Source organism: Barbatula barbatula, assembly GCF_947034865.1.
Source record: "Barbatula barbatula genome assembly, chromosome: 17".
Lineage (NCBI taxonomy): Eukaryota > Metazoa > Chordata > Actinopteri > Cypriniformes > Nemacheilidae > Barbatula > Barbatula barbatula.
This window is the reverse complement of record NC_136780.1, coordinates 11698486-11714388: the sequence shown is the minus strand read 5'-3', so window position 1 is coordinate 11714388 and position 15903 is coordinate 11698486. Positions and strand designations below refer to the sequence as shown.

The following is a 15903-nucleotide window of genomic DNA, read 5'->3' as shown; positions in this document are numbered from 1 at the left end:
ACTGTTTAAAAACTCTTTAGTTAAACGAAAAGGAGCTATAAATATTAGTAGTATGTTTTTCTCTTTCCAAACATTAATGTGGCGAGTCACACACAAGTGTTGCTTTTTCCACTGTGGATTTTTAAATAAGTAAATTAAAATAAATAACACAGGTAAAAATAAATTATAACAAAACATAAATAAGCGTCTGGACAAATTTAGAATAATTTATGTATCAGTAACAATCCGTCATCTTGTCGGATGTTAAATTGACTGAAATGAAGTGCAACTCATTGTTCATATGAAAAAGATATGACTACATTGGGTCCTACAGTGTAAGTACTACAAATAAAGGAGATCAAATCATTGCACCTGGCTGCACGTAGCTCTAAAAAATTGCTTTCTGAGGCAAGATAAAATAGTGTTTTAACAAGACAGATTTACAGAGCCACATGGCATGACTCAAAAGCAGAGAGAATGTTAACATGACATTCTCTTCATTCCCGCAACCTTTTATCCCAAACCGTTGCCTTCAACGAGAAGAAAAGGAAGGATGGATGAGGAAATACTGCATATGTGTGTCCTGTCTGGCCTTGCGTGAATCCAGGACCACACATCATTTGAGACGTCACATTTGCTGTTTAAGAGCAGTGTCCTCACACGTTTCATCCAAAACCTGCATACTCTGCATACTGAGGTTTTGGAGCTCCTTCCTGCCCTCGCGACATCTTCAAAAACATCTTCAATGACCAGATGAATGTAAAACAAAACTCTAAAGAATATTTGATGTGTGTCTCTCCTTGTCTTTGTACATAACTTGAGGGATTTGGTGCCGTTCTTTCTCTCCTCCCCTTCCAATCCAGCAGCTTTTGTGGATTTTGGTCCGTAGTAATATATATTATATACCTCTTTATATCTCGTCACAGAATGCTCCCTGGGTTGAAGGTTTAGAGTGTTGTTAAAAAAAACCTGAATGCCCTTTTTGTGTCATTTATATGCTCTTCGCGTCACACCACTCTTCACACTTTGATGCCTTTCACCGCCTTGTTAATGGTCTCCAGAAGGGCCTTGTTTTCCGGATTCTGGTAGCAGTCCTTATTGGTGTACATGTCAGTCAGGGTGCTCACGTAGCTCTCGAAATTCTGCTCTGTGATTGGCTCCTGCTGTAATGCAAATTGGAGCCCCAGTTTGTGAGCTGGATATAAATGCATCTAAATAATGTGGATTTCTAGAATAGGAAGGCTTTTATGAGCTCCAATGTTTAAGCTTTGTGTCTTTATATGTGTGTGTGTGTCTGTGTGTGTGCAATAGCTTACCATGTGAGGCAAGCGTATGTTGGCCAGACTGCGTACAAGAGCTTGACTGAGACCAGACAGCTCCATGAACAAAGCTTCGTTCTGTTCCTCAATAATCTTATTCTCCTGCTCGATATTTTTCAGGTTGTTCTCCATGGATGTGATCTATAGCATTAGAAAGAGATGATTCTTGAATCGGATTAAACTCAACCACTTTCTCCACTATCCCAGATTGCAATGTTCAAACTTACATTGCAAGTTCAAGTTTTAAATAGAAATAAATTTGATATACTGTATTTATAAATATTTATACATTTATTAATACATTAAAAAAGGTTATTTTAGATTAGTCAAATCTAAACTTTGAAAACGTTTCAGTTTATTGAAATCAAAAAATTATTGGAAGAACAAAACGAAAACTGAAATATTGCCTTAGAAATAAACAGAATGAAGTTTAAGGTACCACAATTATAATAAAAAACTAAAATAAAACTAAAATATGTATCTATAAATACATTGTAATAAAACAATTACAAAGTCATTTAACAAATTTTCTAAAAATGTTAAAAAAACGTACATAAAAAAGCAAATATTAAATATTGATAAAACTAAAAACTAAACTATAATAACTCTGCCCTGACAGCATTTTATTATAGAGCTTTCCTTTAGCTCAGTGGTTAGATCCTATGCCAGGGGATTGCACATACTCACAAACAAATGTATAGTATAATGCAATGTAAGTCGCTTTGGATAAATGCGTCAGGCAAATGCATAAATGTAAATTATATAAAAGTTGCATGTCTAACCTGTGTTTGAAGGTTGACCATATCTGCCTCCATCTCATTGTTAGATTCATTGAGCTCATTAATTTCTTTATTGAGTTGCTTGATGTCTTCATCATTGTCTAACACTGCAAAGAGAGGAACGAGTCTTAATTAAATTGACTTAATTATATTGAAGACGTTCTCAAATGGATGGAGAGTCTCACCGTCGCTGGCTCTGAATTTAGTGCTGAGATACTCATCTCCAGGGAACTTGGCTTTCTTTTTATTGAGGGAGGCTCTTGGGCAACCTGAGAGACTGAAACCAAACACACTTCATCATTACCGTCATCCTCATCTTCATCATTATCAAAAACGATATACTGTTTTGCCCTACAAGTGGCACCAAAGTGTATTTTTTCAAATCCATCTCACAATTAGCTTAAGGTCATCCCCACGCAATACGTTTTTAAATTACACACCTCCCCTAACAATTTTCTTCAAGTGCCATTGGAACCCTCTTATTTTCTTCTCTCAAGTACCTGCGGTGGGTGAGGAAGCTGCCGTTGGCATGTCCCGATCCGTCACATCCCGGCGTAGGGCACGTGGGGCCTTCGGTCTTAAACGCCTTCCAGGAGAACGGAGACCCGTTCAGCAAACCCTCCTTCTGCCGCCTGGCTGCCAGCGGGCATCCATATGCGCTCCGGTGAGTGGCGTACTTCCCGCTGATGTGACCCAGGCTGTCGCACCCCGGCACTGGACACCTGTGAGACAAACAGAGATGGACACAAGCAGATGGGTATGACAGATAGTAGACAATGTATAAAACAGAATAACACAGTTTGGAAAGTGTAAAACAACTGACAGATCTGATTGTAAAAGCAATGCGAATATCACCTTGCCATGTACTTTAGTCATCTTTTCTACTCTCTCGCTCAAGTGTCGCTTTTTGTAATGACAGCTATATTTAGCTACATACTTCGCCCAACAGTGACTGTGAATACTACAACATTGAAAAAACGGAGAAAGGCATTTTTACACACTGGAAGCTTGAGTGGCACCATATGCGGCTGCTCATTGACTTGAGTGAATTCATATGGATGAAAAGCTTCTACAGTTGGAAAGTCAAAAAAGCAGACAAAAGACTAACTAACAAAAACCCGCACAACATTTCAATGGCTTGTGAGACATCTGTGCTATACTATACTGTTTGCACATTGTCTTCTTGCTTGTGAAAATAAAATAAAAAGGTTTAAAGAAATTATAACTAGTTCCCCACGTGGGAACTACACAATTGATTTGTAAGCTCACGGCGGGCATACGAGCGAGTTATTCAGAAGGTTGCCAAGGTGATATTTAACAATGCTGTCTTATTTTGGGATGTGGTGCTCTCACATCTCAAATGATTCCACATAGAAATGTTTCTTAAATCAGAACTTGGTTCTTGTAGGAGAGGGGTTTTCTAAACTGCATTACACTATTGTAAAATTATTTCACCATTACGTGACAGCAAACAGCTAAAACAATATTTGTTACCGTATGAGTAGCATTAAAGAAAGGGGAAAGTCTTTCTAGGCAGTACGAACTTTACGAGCTCCGAGTCCTCCTTGTCGTCCTTGAGGGGTGTTGTTTTTATCCCACTTTTCTTGGCCCGTGGACACCCAGACAAACTGAAAACAGAGAGTACGTAGCTCGTGATCAGAGGAGCCAGAAACTCAGAACAACATGGGTCGAGAACTACGTCAGTCAGTCCGCGGTAACTGAAGAGTTTAGTGACCCAAAACAAAGCAGAAGAAACCAAATTGAAGTACTTTTGATAAAGACGCAACAGAAGGTAAGCGATACGCCGTGCCCGAGCCGGGTGATGCAACAGGTTTCAAACGTCAAGCAACTTTCTGTCCTCAGTGACAGTAAAGTGCTCTGTGATGTGTAAGAGCCAATCAGAAATGCGATGTTAAATACAAGGATTTTGTGCATCAGTTCATCTTGAAGCTATGTGAAGAGGCATTTAGGACTAGTGACAGTTCGCAGGGGCGTTTTTTGAGAAAACAAATTTAGATTACTATGACACTTTTTGATGCACACCCAGGTGGGACACGGAGTTAAAGCGGTAAAGACGCTTCTGTTGAGTTACTTAACAAAAGTGTATAAAAACAGGGGTATGTTCCCTATATCCCACTCACCAACCGAAAAGTGTTTCATACATGTGTCTAAAATACAACTAGCGCTAAACTTCTCTGTCCTGTGTTTGTATTTGTGTGTACGTTGGAGGGATTGCTGAACATGTCATACCTTCTGTGAGACGCGTAGTTGCCGGTGATATGTCCTGAACCATCGCATCCTGGAGTTGGACACCTAAAAGTGAAGTCAAAGGTTAATGATGGAGCGTTTGGGACAGGGGTTACGTTTTCTTCATGTTTTACCGTAGAAATAGGCCTACTATGGCCAGTGTGTCATTTTTAGGAGGATCTATTGACAGAAATACAATATAATATACATAACTACGTCTTCAGAGGTGTATAAAGACCTTACATTATAAACCGTTATGTTTTCATTACCTTGGAGTGAACTATTTCTATCTTCAAACATGGAATTCACCATGTTGTTTCTACAGTAGCCATAAATGGACAAACTGCTCTACCTAGCGCGTTTCGTAAATACATTATCTCCTCATCAAAGATGTGAAAACGTGACGACATCTTAGTTCTGTGTCAACCACCGTAGTGCTTCGAAAGGGATGGGTTGAGCCATTGGTTGCAATTTACAACCTCACCAGTAGATGCCGCTTAATTTAATTCACTGTACCTTTAAGACTCCTTTAAGTAACCTATTACATCATCAACATGTTGAATGTGCATGATACTGTTTCATGAGAAACAAACAACAAAGAGAGTAAAAAGCTGAATTCCACCAAGCATACCCAAGTGAACGTGAATGAAAAGAGCGAGAGCAGAAGTAAAGCAAACATACTTGAGATCGGCTGTGTGTGCTGCCATGAGGGACCGCAGACTCTTATCAGCGAGAGGACAACCAGACAGGCTAAAAACACAGAAGAGGGATACGAAAGAGAAAAGAGAAAGGATAAAGTAAAAAGAACCCAGAACATCCCGAGTCAGTAAAGCAGAAGAGCAGGCCAGAGTTAAGCAAAAGAGAGAGATAAAATCTACATAACATGTCCAGCACAGGGCACAAAAAAGCTAAAAGGAAACGTGCGCATTCTGTACCTGCGATGGGATGCGTAGTTTCCTGTGATGTGGCCGCTGCCGTCACAGCCAGGAGTGGGACACCTGCACCAATAGACAAAATGCAAAATAAAAGCCTGACTGAGCGAAACATTCTGCTGATTTTTTTTATGTATGCGCAAACATTTTCCACCACAACCACTTACATCAAGAGTTCCTTCTTGGTGTCCTTGGGCTGGAACCTGACCTTGAAGCTGGGGGTCGTGACCTCTCCGGGGTACTTCCTGTCCTCGAGGACGTCCTGCATCATGTCGCAGTCCTCCGGGTCAGACGAGGCGTATGAGTGAGTGCTGTGGTCCATCTGTGTAAAGAAACGCAAGCATAAATTACACACGCGGTGACTAAAGTGTGTCTGATGGTAAAATGCTACTTGTGTATCTATCGTGTAAATAAACAGGAAATCTACCTCTTCCAGCTCCTCCTCTCTCTGCCGATTGGGTTTGGTGTAGTCCAGAGGCCCCTCCCACTCTTCCTGTTTGTAGGCGTGTAAAGGGTGGGGAGAGATGCTGCTGTTGCCGTGGGGAAGAGATGAGGACGAGGATGATGAAGACAGATCGGGGGACCGCACTGGACTGGTGCAAGACACGCCCGCTTCCTTTTTTATGTGTTTCTTCATGCTCAAGTCCAGAGTGCCGTTTTCGTCAACTTCTATTTCCATACTCTGCAAAAGAGAGCGTTTGTTGCTTTTGAGTATTTTGAGGATGTAAATGAATGGCACACGGAAAAAACGCTGAAGAAAAATCAAGTTCATTCCTGACACTGGTGTGTACATAGAGATGAAGATGTGCACACACATCAGGCACTGATCCCAGAGCAGTCCCAGTATGATTAGCGTTGAGCCACTGGGCCTTTCTACCCATTAATCTTCCCCTTTTATCCCCTTCTGCTAAAAACATGTCAGGAAATCGAAAAATGAAGATGAAGAAGTCACTCTCTTGGCCGAGGAGAAAGCCTTTTTTATATCACAATATCGAGGAGAGACCTTCTCCAATTACAGTCAAGATCCCACCGTTCGTCACCAGCGGCAGACGGATGAGGACCTGATATATGATGTTATCGGACGTAAACAGGGATGAGGAGGAAAAGAAAGCAAGAGGTAATAATGGGAACGGGAGAGAGACGCTCTCATTAGCATTAGTCATGGAAATACTGAATAAAAGAATATAGAGCACCTGTTCCTGACGATCCGGGGAGCTCACTATCAACTTAATGCAATAACAACACGAAGAGGAGATAGGGATGAAACGAATGGAGGTGCAGATGAAAGAGAAGGGGGATGACGCAATAGGGTCTCAACAGCGAGCGGGCACGTAAACGCATTCATCAGACCGTCTGATACAACCACTGCTGAGATCAATCAGACTCACACTTTCTTCAATTAACTGATTCTATTTGCATGAAAACATATGAACTGTTTTAAATACTAGACACTTATATTTGACATGTGTCCTTTGTGGGAAGACACACGCTGCTTATAAAGCAGTTTAGATATCTATAATAAATAACTCACAATAGTGATTACTGTATGATTATTACAATGACAACATTAAACTCGAACACTTACAACGAAATTTCATTAGTAAGACTAAAGTGATCTAGATTTAAATAATATTATGACAAATATTTATTAAGTTAGTATTCTAACTAACTTTAATGTAACAAAATGTAATAAATAAAACATACATTTCCACATCCTCCGAGAAAACTCATGATCAAAGGCTCATCAAAGACTGTTGATCAAAGAAATTAATCTGAGAGATGTTCTTTTATTTTGAGACTGTTTTTTAACAAAACCAAACAAATAAACTGTATCACTTAAATAATTTATACCCAAACATGAGAATTCTGTCATCTGTCACTACCATAATAGGAAAAATGACATTGGTAGACAAAAGTGCCCTAGTTTCCTACATTCTTCAAAATATCTTCTCTTGTGTTCAACAGAACAAAGACATTTATAAAGTAATTTTCCCACTATGGTAGTCAATGGTGGCCATTTGGTTAGAAGTATTCTTCCAAATTTCTGCCTTTGTATTAAGAAAAAAGACATTTATACAGTTTCAAGGGTGAGTAAATGATGACAATTCTTATTTTGGGGTGAACTGTCCCTTTTTATTTTATATATGTTAGGGTCTACACCAACGGACAATAATATTACGGCTTTTGTGCTTAAGTTTAACATTTCAAATGCAAAATAAAATTTCACTTTATTTTAATTTATTTATTTTGATTTTACTGTAATTTTTTTAACATTCCTCAGCTGGGAATAATCGCTCTAAAAATGATTCAAACTATTTCTCTCCTTTATGTAGTTATTGTTATAATTGTGATGTGGACTATAATGACTTTCAAAACTTAATCCTAATAGTTATCTTTATCATCATTATCATTTACTAGCAAAAAAGACACCTTTTAGTTTGTTTCTTTCCAAAACTGGTGTTTAAATATCTTCAATGTTCACTGTCCTGCTGTTTAAATTGATTTAAAGTCCCAGTGAAATAAAAAATTACAATTGTTTATATTGCAGCATTTATAGTAAATAGCTTATCAATGTGCGTAATTGTTTTTTTTAATTCCTGTGTCTGAAAATGCACTTCTGCCATGAAATGACTATCCATCTCAGAGGACGTAATAAGATGGCTTGGGAGGTGCATCCTCCCCTTCAACTGTCTGTCTGCTGCCAGTTTCAATTCAAAATGCAACAGCTGTTTTATACACCCAATCTATTCGCAGTGAAAAACGCAAGCCACGTCCACTTATTTTCTCCTTTGAAATTCCTTTTCACTCGGAAATGTGTCAGAATACGGATGTAAAAATGATCGCAACTTGCTGTTCACAGGACTTTAACTAAAGCCACTGACTGTACGATTGATACTGTAGACAAAATTGGCACTTTCACTTCATCTGATTAGTAGGCTTTATGCATTATCGTGATCTGGGGCAAACGTTCATCAATCTGGAAACAAAGTTGTGTTTGTAACACCAATTGGCCCAATACTGTGGTATCCACTACATGACACAGAAACGTTGTCTGTACCTTATCTTGATGACTGATGCTTAGGTTCTCTGGTCTTTCCCAACAGCGCGTGGACAGGTTGAGGATCGCGGTAGCAGCCATGTGGGCGGCTTCAGCATCATGGGAATAATCATAACCTCTGGAGGAGCTCTTTCCAAAACCACTGTGCATGCTGGGACTTGGGGGAGATGCTCTGGGAAATGAAGGTTTGGCTGTGGGCAAAATAATATGTAACATAAGCTAACAGCAAAGAGGTATTTTGAGCTTTTTTCTTTAATGTTTCAGTGTAAAGGCTCTAAGAAATAACAGAGAAGAGTCAGACTTATATTGGGACCGACTTATACTAGACACGACCAAACCACCGGGCCGCATCTCTGACAATGACTTCATTTTCAATCTTCTGCTTAGTGTCGACAGCAATGGCGATGCTTTCATTGAAGTGCGCTCTACCGAACTCAATTACCTCTAACCTGACGCTATGGCAATAAATCACCTTGAACCTAGAAGTATTCTTCACATAACAGACCATTTACACACATCTCTGCCCCGCAAAGGGTGTGATATATATTACGTTCATAAACCGTGACTAATCCCGCTCACATTTGAAGGCTTTGGGTGAAGTTTCGCTGGTGTGCATCTTTGGGGCGAGCATGCGCTTGCCGAACACCTGCACGTCGAAGCTTGTATAATCGAAGGAAACCTTGGAGTACTTTTCCAGCTCCTTTGCCAGATTAGCGCGTGGCGTGGCGGGGATGAGGCTGGGCCCGTAGCTGCCGTGTGGAGGAATCTCCAACTGCTTCACAAAACACATGGGCCTGAAAGAGAGAGAGAGAGAGAGCTCCGTCACTTCGCAACAAAATAATCGATATCCCTGGAGTGAAGAAAAAGGCATAAAAGCAAAGTGTAAGTGAGCATAAAAGATCAGGAATGAAAGAGTGGGCTGGAATTAGAGTGCAGAAGAGAAGCAGAATTAAAAGACTGACAATGAGCCAGAGATGCGGAGAAAAAAGGAAAAAGGAAGGAAGAGTCCCGTAGATAAATAGCCTGTAAAAGAGTAAATGCAAGAGCGAGTGGGCGAGAAAGAGAGAGAGAGGGGTTTTTAATCTGGGCGACTGAAGGAGAAGAGGGGCAGGATTAAATGGTGTCTTATCATCGCTGAGCACATTAGCATATCGTATAGCACGGAATTGAAGCCTTAAAGGGATAGCTCACCCATAACCGCATATTCTGTCATCATTCATTCAACCTTACGTCATTCCAAATCCTAAAGGCTTTCTTTTTACACAAAAGGAGGCAACTGTGCAACTTCTCATTCCACAGAAGGATATATAAATAATAGCATTTTGTAGTCCGGGTGCACTGTTCCTTTAAAACTCATTTTCCTAGAAACCTGTGAAACTTTGAAAAGACAAACAATGCTTGAGTGTGGGTGCGGGCATGTCATTGTGGACCGTGACACTGTGTTCTGTCTTTTTACATCATTACCGGATTGCGCTCGTAAACCAGGCACGGTTTAAAGGATAAAGCCTCACACACAAACACCTACGTCTGTTACCGTCTGTGTGACAACGGCATGTAAAGTATATTAGCCTCTGTTTCCTGTCTCTTCATTAGTCGCCGCATCCCATTAGTCAGGGTGGCATACGAAGCCGTCAGAAGTCTCTCTAGTGACTTCTCATTGTTGGCGTCCTCCCCTAATGGGCTTTCTCAGTACACTGATGCTCATTTAAATCAGAATAACACTAATAAGAGAGGACCGCTTATTATTTTCATAATCCGTATCGCTTTGTCTGACCACAGACATGCTTCCTGGAGCAAAGTAATTATTTTTCCAATACTCCGTGCCCCTGTAAGGCTCATAATTACCTTATCAGTGGCATAATTAGACTAACAGGTTCTGAGGCCCGATTGTAGCGTGCAATGACAGGCTGTGGTCCATTAGAAGGGCAAAGAAAAAGGGCGGACTCGTGTTCCGAAACGTCGACCAATCGCGCTGCGCTAAGCGATTTCGGTGAGTAGGTGATTGACATCAGCGCTAACCAACCGCAGCAGGAGCGTTTGATAGACACATACTGCTGAGACAGCGGCTCTAAAGGACGGACATAGACTGAATGTGGGTTAAGTGGAATGCGGAGAATTAAGGTGTTGGTTGGGGGCTCACCTGAGAACGCGGTCAGAGTTGGTGGGGCTGCATGGTTTCATGTGCTCGCCCATGGGCTGAGGCAGGTGCTGCTTGTCCTGGGTTTTGGACAGCTTTTCGGCAGCAGCGATGGGACACCCTGACAAACTGATAATGGAGAAATAAAAAAGGAAAGAGTAAAATATGTGTGGGCTATGTTTGTGTGTACTAGGGCTGTTCAACGATTAATTGCATTAAAAAAGTTGTTGTTTACATAATATATATATGTACACGTAGACATACTTATATTTAGGATATATTTGCCTGTATATATTTATATTAAAAAAAATATTTTTATCATTATAACTCTTACATATGTGTGAGTATTTATAAATCAATAAAAAAGACATACACACAAACTTTTATTCTGGATGTGATTAATCGATGAACAGCCCTTGTGTGTACCACAAGAATAGCAAAGACACTTATCTTACACAAATTGCTAATACATTTATAAAACAAATTATTATAAATGTAAACATTGATTTCTAAAACAAAATAATAACAATAACTATTATTATAATACATTTATTTGAGTATTTGTTCAAATGTATTATTTTTATTTATTATTACATTTAATATTTATTATTACATTTTATTACATAAGAAAGTTGATGGACAAAAAAATGTGTTGTTAGAATTAGCTTTTAGCTTTGAAACCATACAAGTCAACTAAAGGTCTCCACCATGATATAAAAACATACGCGTGTAACTCTTTACCTGCGGTGTGTGTTGCGGTTACTATTGACATGTCCCTGACCGGTGCAGCCTGGCGTTGGGCATTTCAAGACATTCTCATGCATGGCCAAAACTAAGAACAACCAATCACAGCGCAGAAGTCAGCCAACAGAAGTCAAGCTTAAATGCATTAAATATTTAACAGCATTGATTTTTCAACTAAAAATGTTTAAATTTAGGAAAGATCACACGACTAAAGAAGCATGTTATCACAGTGTAAAGATGTGTTTGAGTCAGAGAGACAGAATCTGTAGTCTGATGTTGACTCACTCTCCGGAGGGATCCGATCCTTATGTGGGCAGCCTGACAGACTGCGGTGGTGTGGATAAAGTCCAGTCACGTGACCCGTCCCATCACACCCGGGGGTCGGGCATTTGATTTCGCGCTTCTCTGATCTTGAACTCTCTGTGGGCAGCGGAACACCTGTCAGTCAAAGATTATCTTAAGACATTATCATCGCTTTGTCAAGACAGAGATGTGCAAAAGATGGCCACAAAAAAAAGCAAAATGTTTTCATTTCGAAATAAGTTGTTGGAGTTGCTTCTGGACCCACGAGGGTCACATTTACTGTACAGTGATAATTATGGTCATTATGTGTGCGTGGCAGGTGGAGGTTTCACTCTGGAATATTATCCTAGGCGAGTGTTATTACGATACAAAAGAGTTTATTGGACTATCTGCCGAAAAATGGAGCTCATTAAACAGACCTCACCATTGTCGAGTGTGTCTCCAAGTTACGGAGCAAGAAAAATAATGTGTGGTGTCTTTGGTAAACGAACGAAGATGCGAAGACAAAGCCAAACTGAAAATATAGAAATAAGAAAAGCGCGAGAGAGGTAGAGAGAGAGAGAAAGAGCTTGTGTGTGCGCTCCAGCGGCTCCTTAATTAAATGTTGAAATGTTAACTAGACATGCACCTCCTAATTAAAACCGGTGGAGGCATGAGGAGGGCAGTTATAGAAGGGGGTGTGGAGCCCTACCAAGCAGTCGCCGGAATCGGGCGACGAACGGACCGGGCACGTTGCCAACCAAGAGCAGAACAACAAGGCAAACAAAACCAATAAACAAATAAACACGTGCCAAACCAATCTAATTACACACGGCCTCTCTCTCCTTCATCTCTCTCGCCCTCTCTCTCTCTTTCTAAGTGCTTCAGTAATTATAGACTAAGGCTCGAGTTTATCTATGGAAACCAATTCATTTGACCCATTTATACTCTCCAGATTGCTTCCCCCATTATTAATCTCGCGGTTCTTTGCTGAGCGAGAGCTTGCCATTTAATCTCCTTTCTGATTAATCATGTGTGGGTGTTTATTTATGAGAATTTGTTGATATTTGTGAACTTGCGAGGGCGTGTTGAAAAATGCATATGTGCGTTGTTTAAATAGAACACTGAGGGGTTAGAGTTTGTGTGCACGATTCTATATTTGAGGCTAATTTTATGAATAAGAAGCAGAACTAATGTCTGTTTAGAAATATACAGCCAGTCTTATGAACATGTTCACATTATTGTGACAATTATTGTAAGAATCGGCTACTATGTTGCTAAAACGTTTCTATGTAAGCTGAATGCAATAATGTACATCACAATGGTTCCACATAAAGATAACGTCAAGAATTTGTTCAAAAAGTTCAGACCTTTTCCAAAGCAGCTGTTGCGGAGATGTTCCATGTGTTTGCTGGGCCGGTCGTCCAGAGGAAAAAAGCGGTGGTGTTCGGGAATGCGGCTAAGGTCACGGTGGGCTTTCACCTGCTGGGCTTTCAAAGCAATGGCCTGCTCCAGCAAGCCCAGATTCCCCCGCATTATGTCGAACATCTCTGTCTCGTCCGCCACCGTCGAACGCTGAGACAGACTGTCGTCGTCCCTGTCTTCATCATTCCCATCCATGTCCCTCTCAGACTCCTCGGATTGCACATCGATGACCATCGGGGAGGCCGTGGGGGGCTTAATACAGCTGTAGTTCGCTGGCAACGTGGGCATGTGGGAAATATAGTCTTCCCTTACACGGGATCCCTGAGTGGCAGTGATAACCGAGGGGGCGGAGCCTCTCTCCCCTCCCTCCTCTGACTTCACATCATCATACTCCTCTTTGTGTAGCTCCTCTTTGTGCAACTCAGACCCCAGCCCTTCATCATCATCATCATCATCATCATCATTATCATCATTATATTCCTCATCCACTACCTGTTGTGTGTGCATGTTCTCATTTAAATACTGGTGGTCTGATTCTTTATGCTTCTCGGTGTGTATGTCATCGTCTTCATCTTCAGTCTCACCTGTGTTACACATCATTCCACTCTCCTTAGATTCCAGAACTTCAACTTGGTTTCCTGTATCATTTTTCTCATTTCCTGTTTTCTTCTCTTCCACCTCACTTAAAGGGCTGCCGTGTTCTGCTTCCAAGGTGTCAGGTTGTTGTTGCTGGGGCGACGTGGCACAGCTGTTGTGGTTGGAAAGGTTTGCCATTGAGTTGGCTACTATGTGCTGATATTGGGAGAGATCCTCAGAAGCTGTGAGTTTAGGCTTCTCTGTGCTGGACGCCTCGATGATGATACACTCCTCTGTGTGAGACAGAAGGAAAGATGGAAAATGAGTTGCTTTTAGGATGGCACATCAAAAGACACAACTGTTAAAAAGTGTAGCTTAAAAAATAAGAAAAGAACCAACAAAGAGTAGGGACCTAATAAACTAGTTCAATTCCTATATCATTACTTTCTCAACATTTGGTTGTGATTTCAAAATCTTCTTCTCAACTTTTATAACCCACCTTCATCACCCTCATCTCCCTTGGCATTGAAGCTCTCTGTGTTCTTATTTAATTGTTCTTCTTCCTCACACTCTTCGTCGCTATTCCTCTGCTGTGGCCGTTCAGCATCCTCCTCTTCCTCCATCACTTCTGTTTCCTCTCCACTACAGTCACTCTCTGCATTAAAGCCCTCATCCATGGCCAGCTTCAGGGGGTGTGACTTCCTCTTGGAGACGGGCTGCTCTGACTCCGCCTCCTGTAGCCGCCTTTTTCTGGCCAATGGGCAACTCAGAGCACTGCAGAACAGGAGCAAATGTTAAAGTAAGAAAACGATGAGATGAGGGAATGAGTTTGCGTTAGGGCAGTTCTCAACTTGTTTTGCTTCAGGAGTTTTGCATTATGTGATGACCCAACGTAGAAGCAGAATTGTTTAGCGGACAAAAATTAACTAAAATCTAATACAATATAATAGGTCCTTTTAACATTTCCATTAAATGCAACATTATGCCAAATATAACATTAGCAATAATACAGAAAGACAAGCAAATGTGCCGAAAAACTGTTTTGACAGTTTCAACTGCAAAAGATTTGGAAAAGTTTTGGTTCCTTGCTGTCCGCTACAACAGACCACCAGTTGAGAGACACTAGGTACAGCACACTCAATTCAACAATTGTAAAAAACATTGTGACATGCAAATAACTACATGCAATATACATGCAAGCTCAGCAATGTGCACATGCTAATGATTGTATGAAAACTCATATGATGGAACAATGTTGGATATGGACCTGAAGGGGGCACTGTGCTAAAAACCAATATAAATCACAGCCAGTTGACTGGAACATTTAATTATACCACAATAAAATAAAAGCAGAGAGAGCTAAAGAAAGAGAAAGAGAGAGAGAGAGAGAGTGAGAAGCAATGGAGGATGGAATTCAATAAAGCCTTCACCTAGAAAGCTTGGCTATCGGGCAGGCGTCAGAGAGGAATCTATAAACATGGACCATCTCAAATGACTTCCTGAATACGTACACGTGTAAATAAGCATAACTGTAATATCTTTCCAATAATCAATGCCCTGCTTAAAGACCTTAACTGAAGAAAGAGAGGGAGAGATACTATTACTAGTAGAGGAAGAGATACAGATCGAGAAGTTGAACAGTGTTTGGAATCAGGAAAGGCTATATGTGACCACAGAGGGAGGTAAGCGGGGGCTACAGAGAACCGGATGGGTATATCATCTGCCATACCTTCTGTGTCGGGCATATTTGCCACTGATATGGCCCGAGCTATTGCATCCTGGCGTGGGGCAGCTGAACAGGGTTAGAGATAGAGGACTTAACATTAGAATGGTTTTTATTATTTCATGGTTGTTCTGTGCTAAATTCATCAGGAGTAAACATGGCCAAATATCCAATGAGCCAGCAAACAAACAAACAGTCATCGATTTTCAAATTTAGTGAAATAATTGGTTTGTCAATAGGATGGGACGTGATCGATCAGGTTTGTATATGCTCACCCTGTGGCGGGCTTTCTTTCATCTCAATGAAATCCTGCCTCTTTTCCAGTAATCCCAACGATTTTGTCATTTGTTTTATTGACATTCTTGTCATTGAGACCCTAAATTTTCACTCTCACAGGGATTTCACTCTAATCTGGGATCTGCTATTTAATTACAAACCATACGACTTGCATGTTTGTTGAATGTTTTGGATATTTTTGTTATGTTTTATCAATCAGATAAAATATAGAATCAAGGGTCTTGCTAAATTACATGAATTTAAAACTAAATTAAACAATTGCATTCCCATTATTAGCTGCAAACTATGTCCTGAAGCAATTCTACATCTATTCTAGTGCAAATTAAAAGTATCTTTCATTGTCGTCTTTTTGACAGAAATCCACCATGATAGCCAGTGAGTGTGTTTGATACTGTTAAATTTTGA

The 15903-nt window shown here is 40.5% G+C and overlaps 1 protein-coding gene across 1 annotated transcript in view; it reads right to left on the bottom strand.

Annotated features, from left to right (window-relative positions):
* Nucleotides 1–998: 998 nt before the first annotated feature.
* Nucleotides 999–15903, bottom strand: part of myt1b (myelin transcription factor 1b) — a gene marked incomplete at both ends in the record, with an annotated part of 28080 nt that continues 13175 nt past the window's right edge. Inside the window, 19 exons of the mRNA XM_079478705.1 lie at nt 999–1142; nt 1296–1439; nt 2081–2184; nt 2263–2354; nt 2578–2799; nt 3622–3705; nt 4328–4390; nt 5006–5074; nt 5260–5322; nt 5424–5578; nt 5684–5938; nt 8315–8505; nt 8894–9108; nt 10455–10580; nt 11193–11283; nt 11481–11633; nt 12848–13771; nt 13978–14252; nt 15208–15270. Of these exons, the coding sequence (XP_079334831.1) occupies nt 999–1142; nt 1296–1439; nt 2081–2184; nt 2263–2354; nt 2578–2799; nt 3622–3705; nt 4328–4390; nt 5006–5074; nt 5260–5322; nt 5424–5578; nt 5684–5938; nt 8315–8505; nt 8894–9108; nt 10455–10580; nt 11193–11283; nt 11481–11633; nt 12848–13771; nt 13978–14252; nt 15208–15270 (3433 nt within the window). The remainder of the gene's footprint in view (nt 1143–1295; nt 1440–2080; nt 2185–2262; nt 2355–2577; nt 2800–3621; nt 3706–4327; nt 4391–5005; nt 5075–5259; nt 5323–5423; nt 5579–5683; nt 5939–8314; nt 8506–8893; nt 9109–10454; nt 10581–11192; nt 11284–11480; nt 11634–12847; nt 13772–13977; nt 14253–15207; nt 15271–15903) is intronic.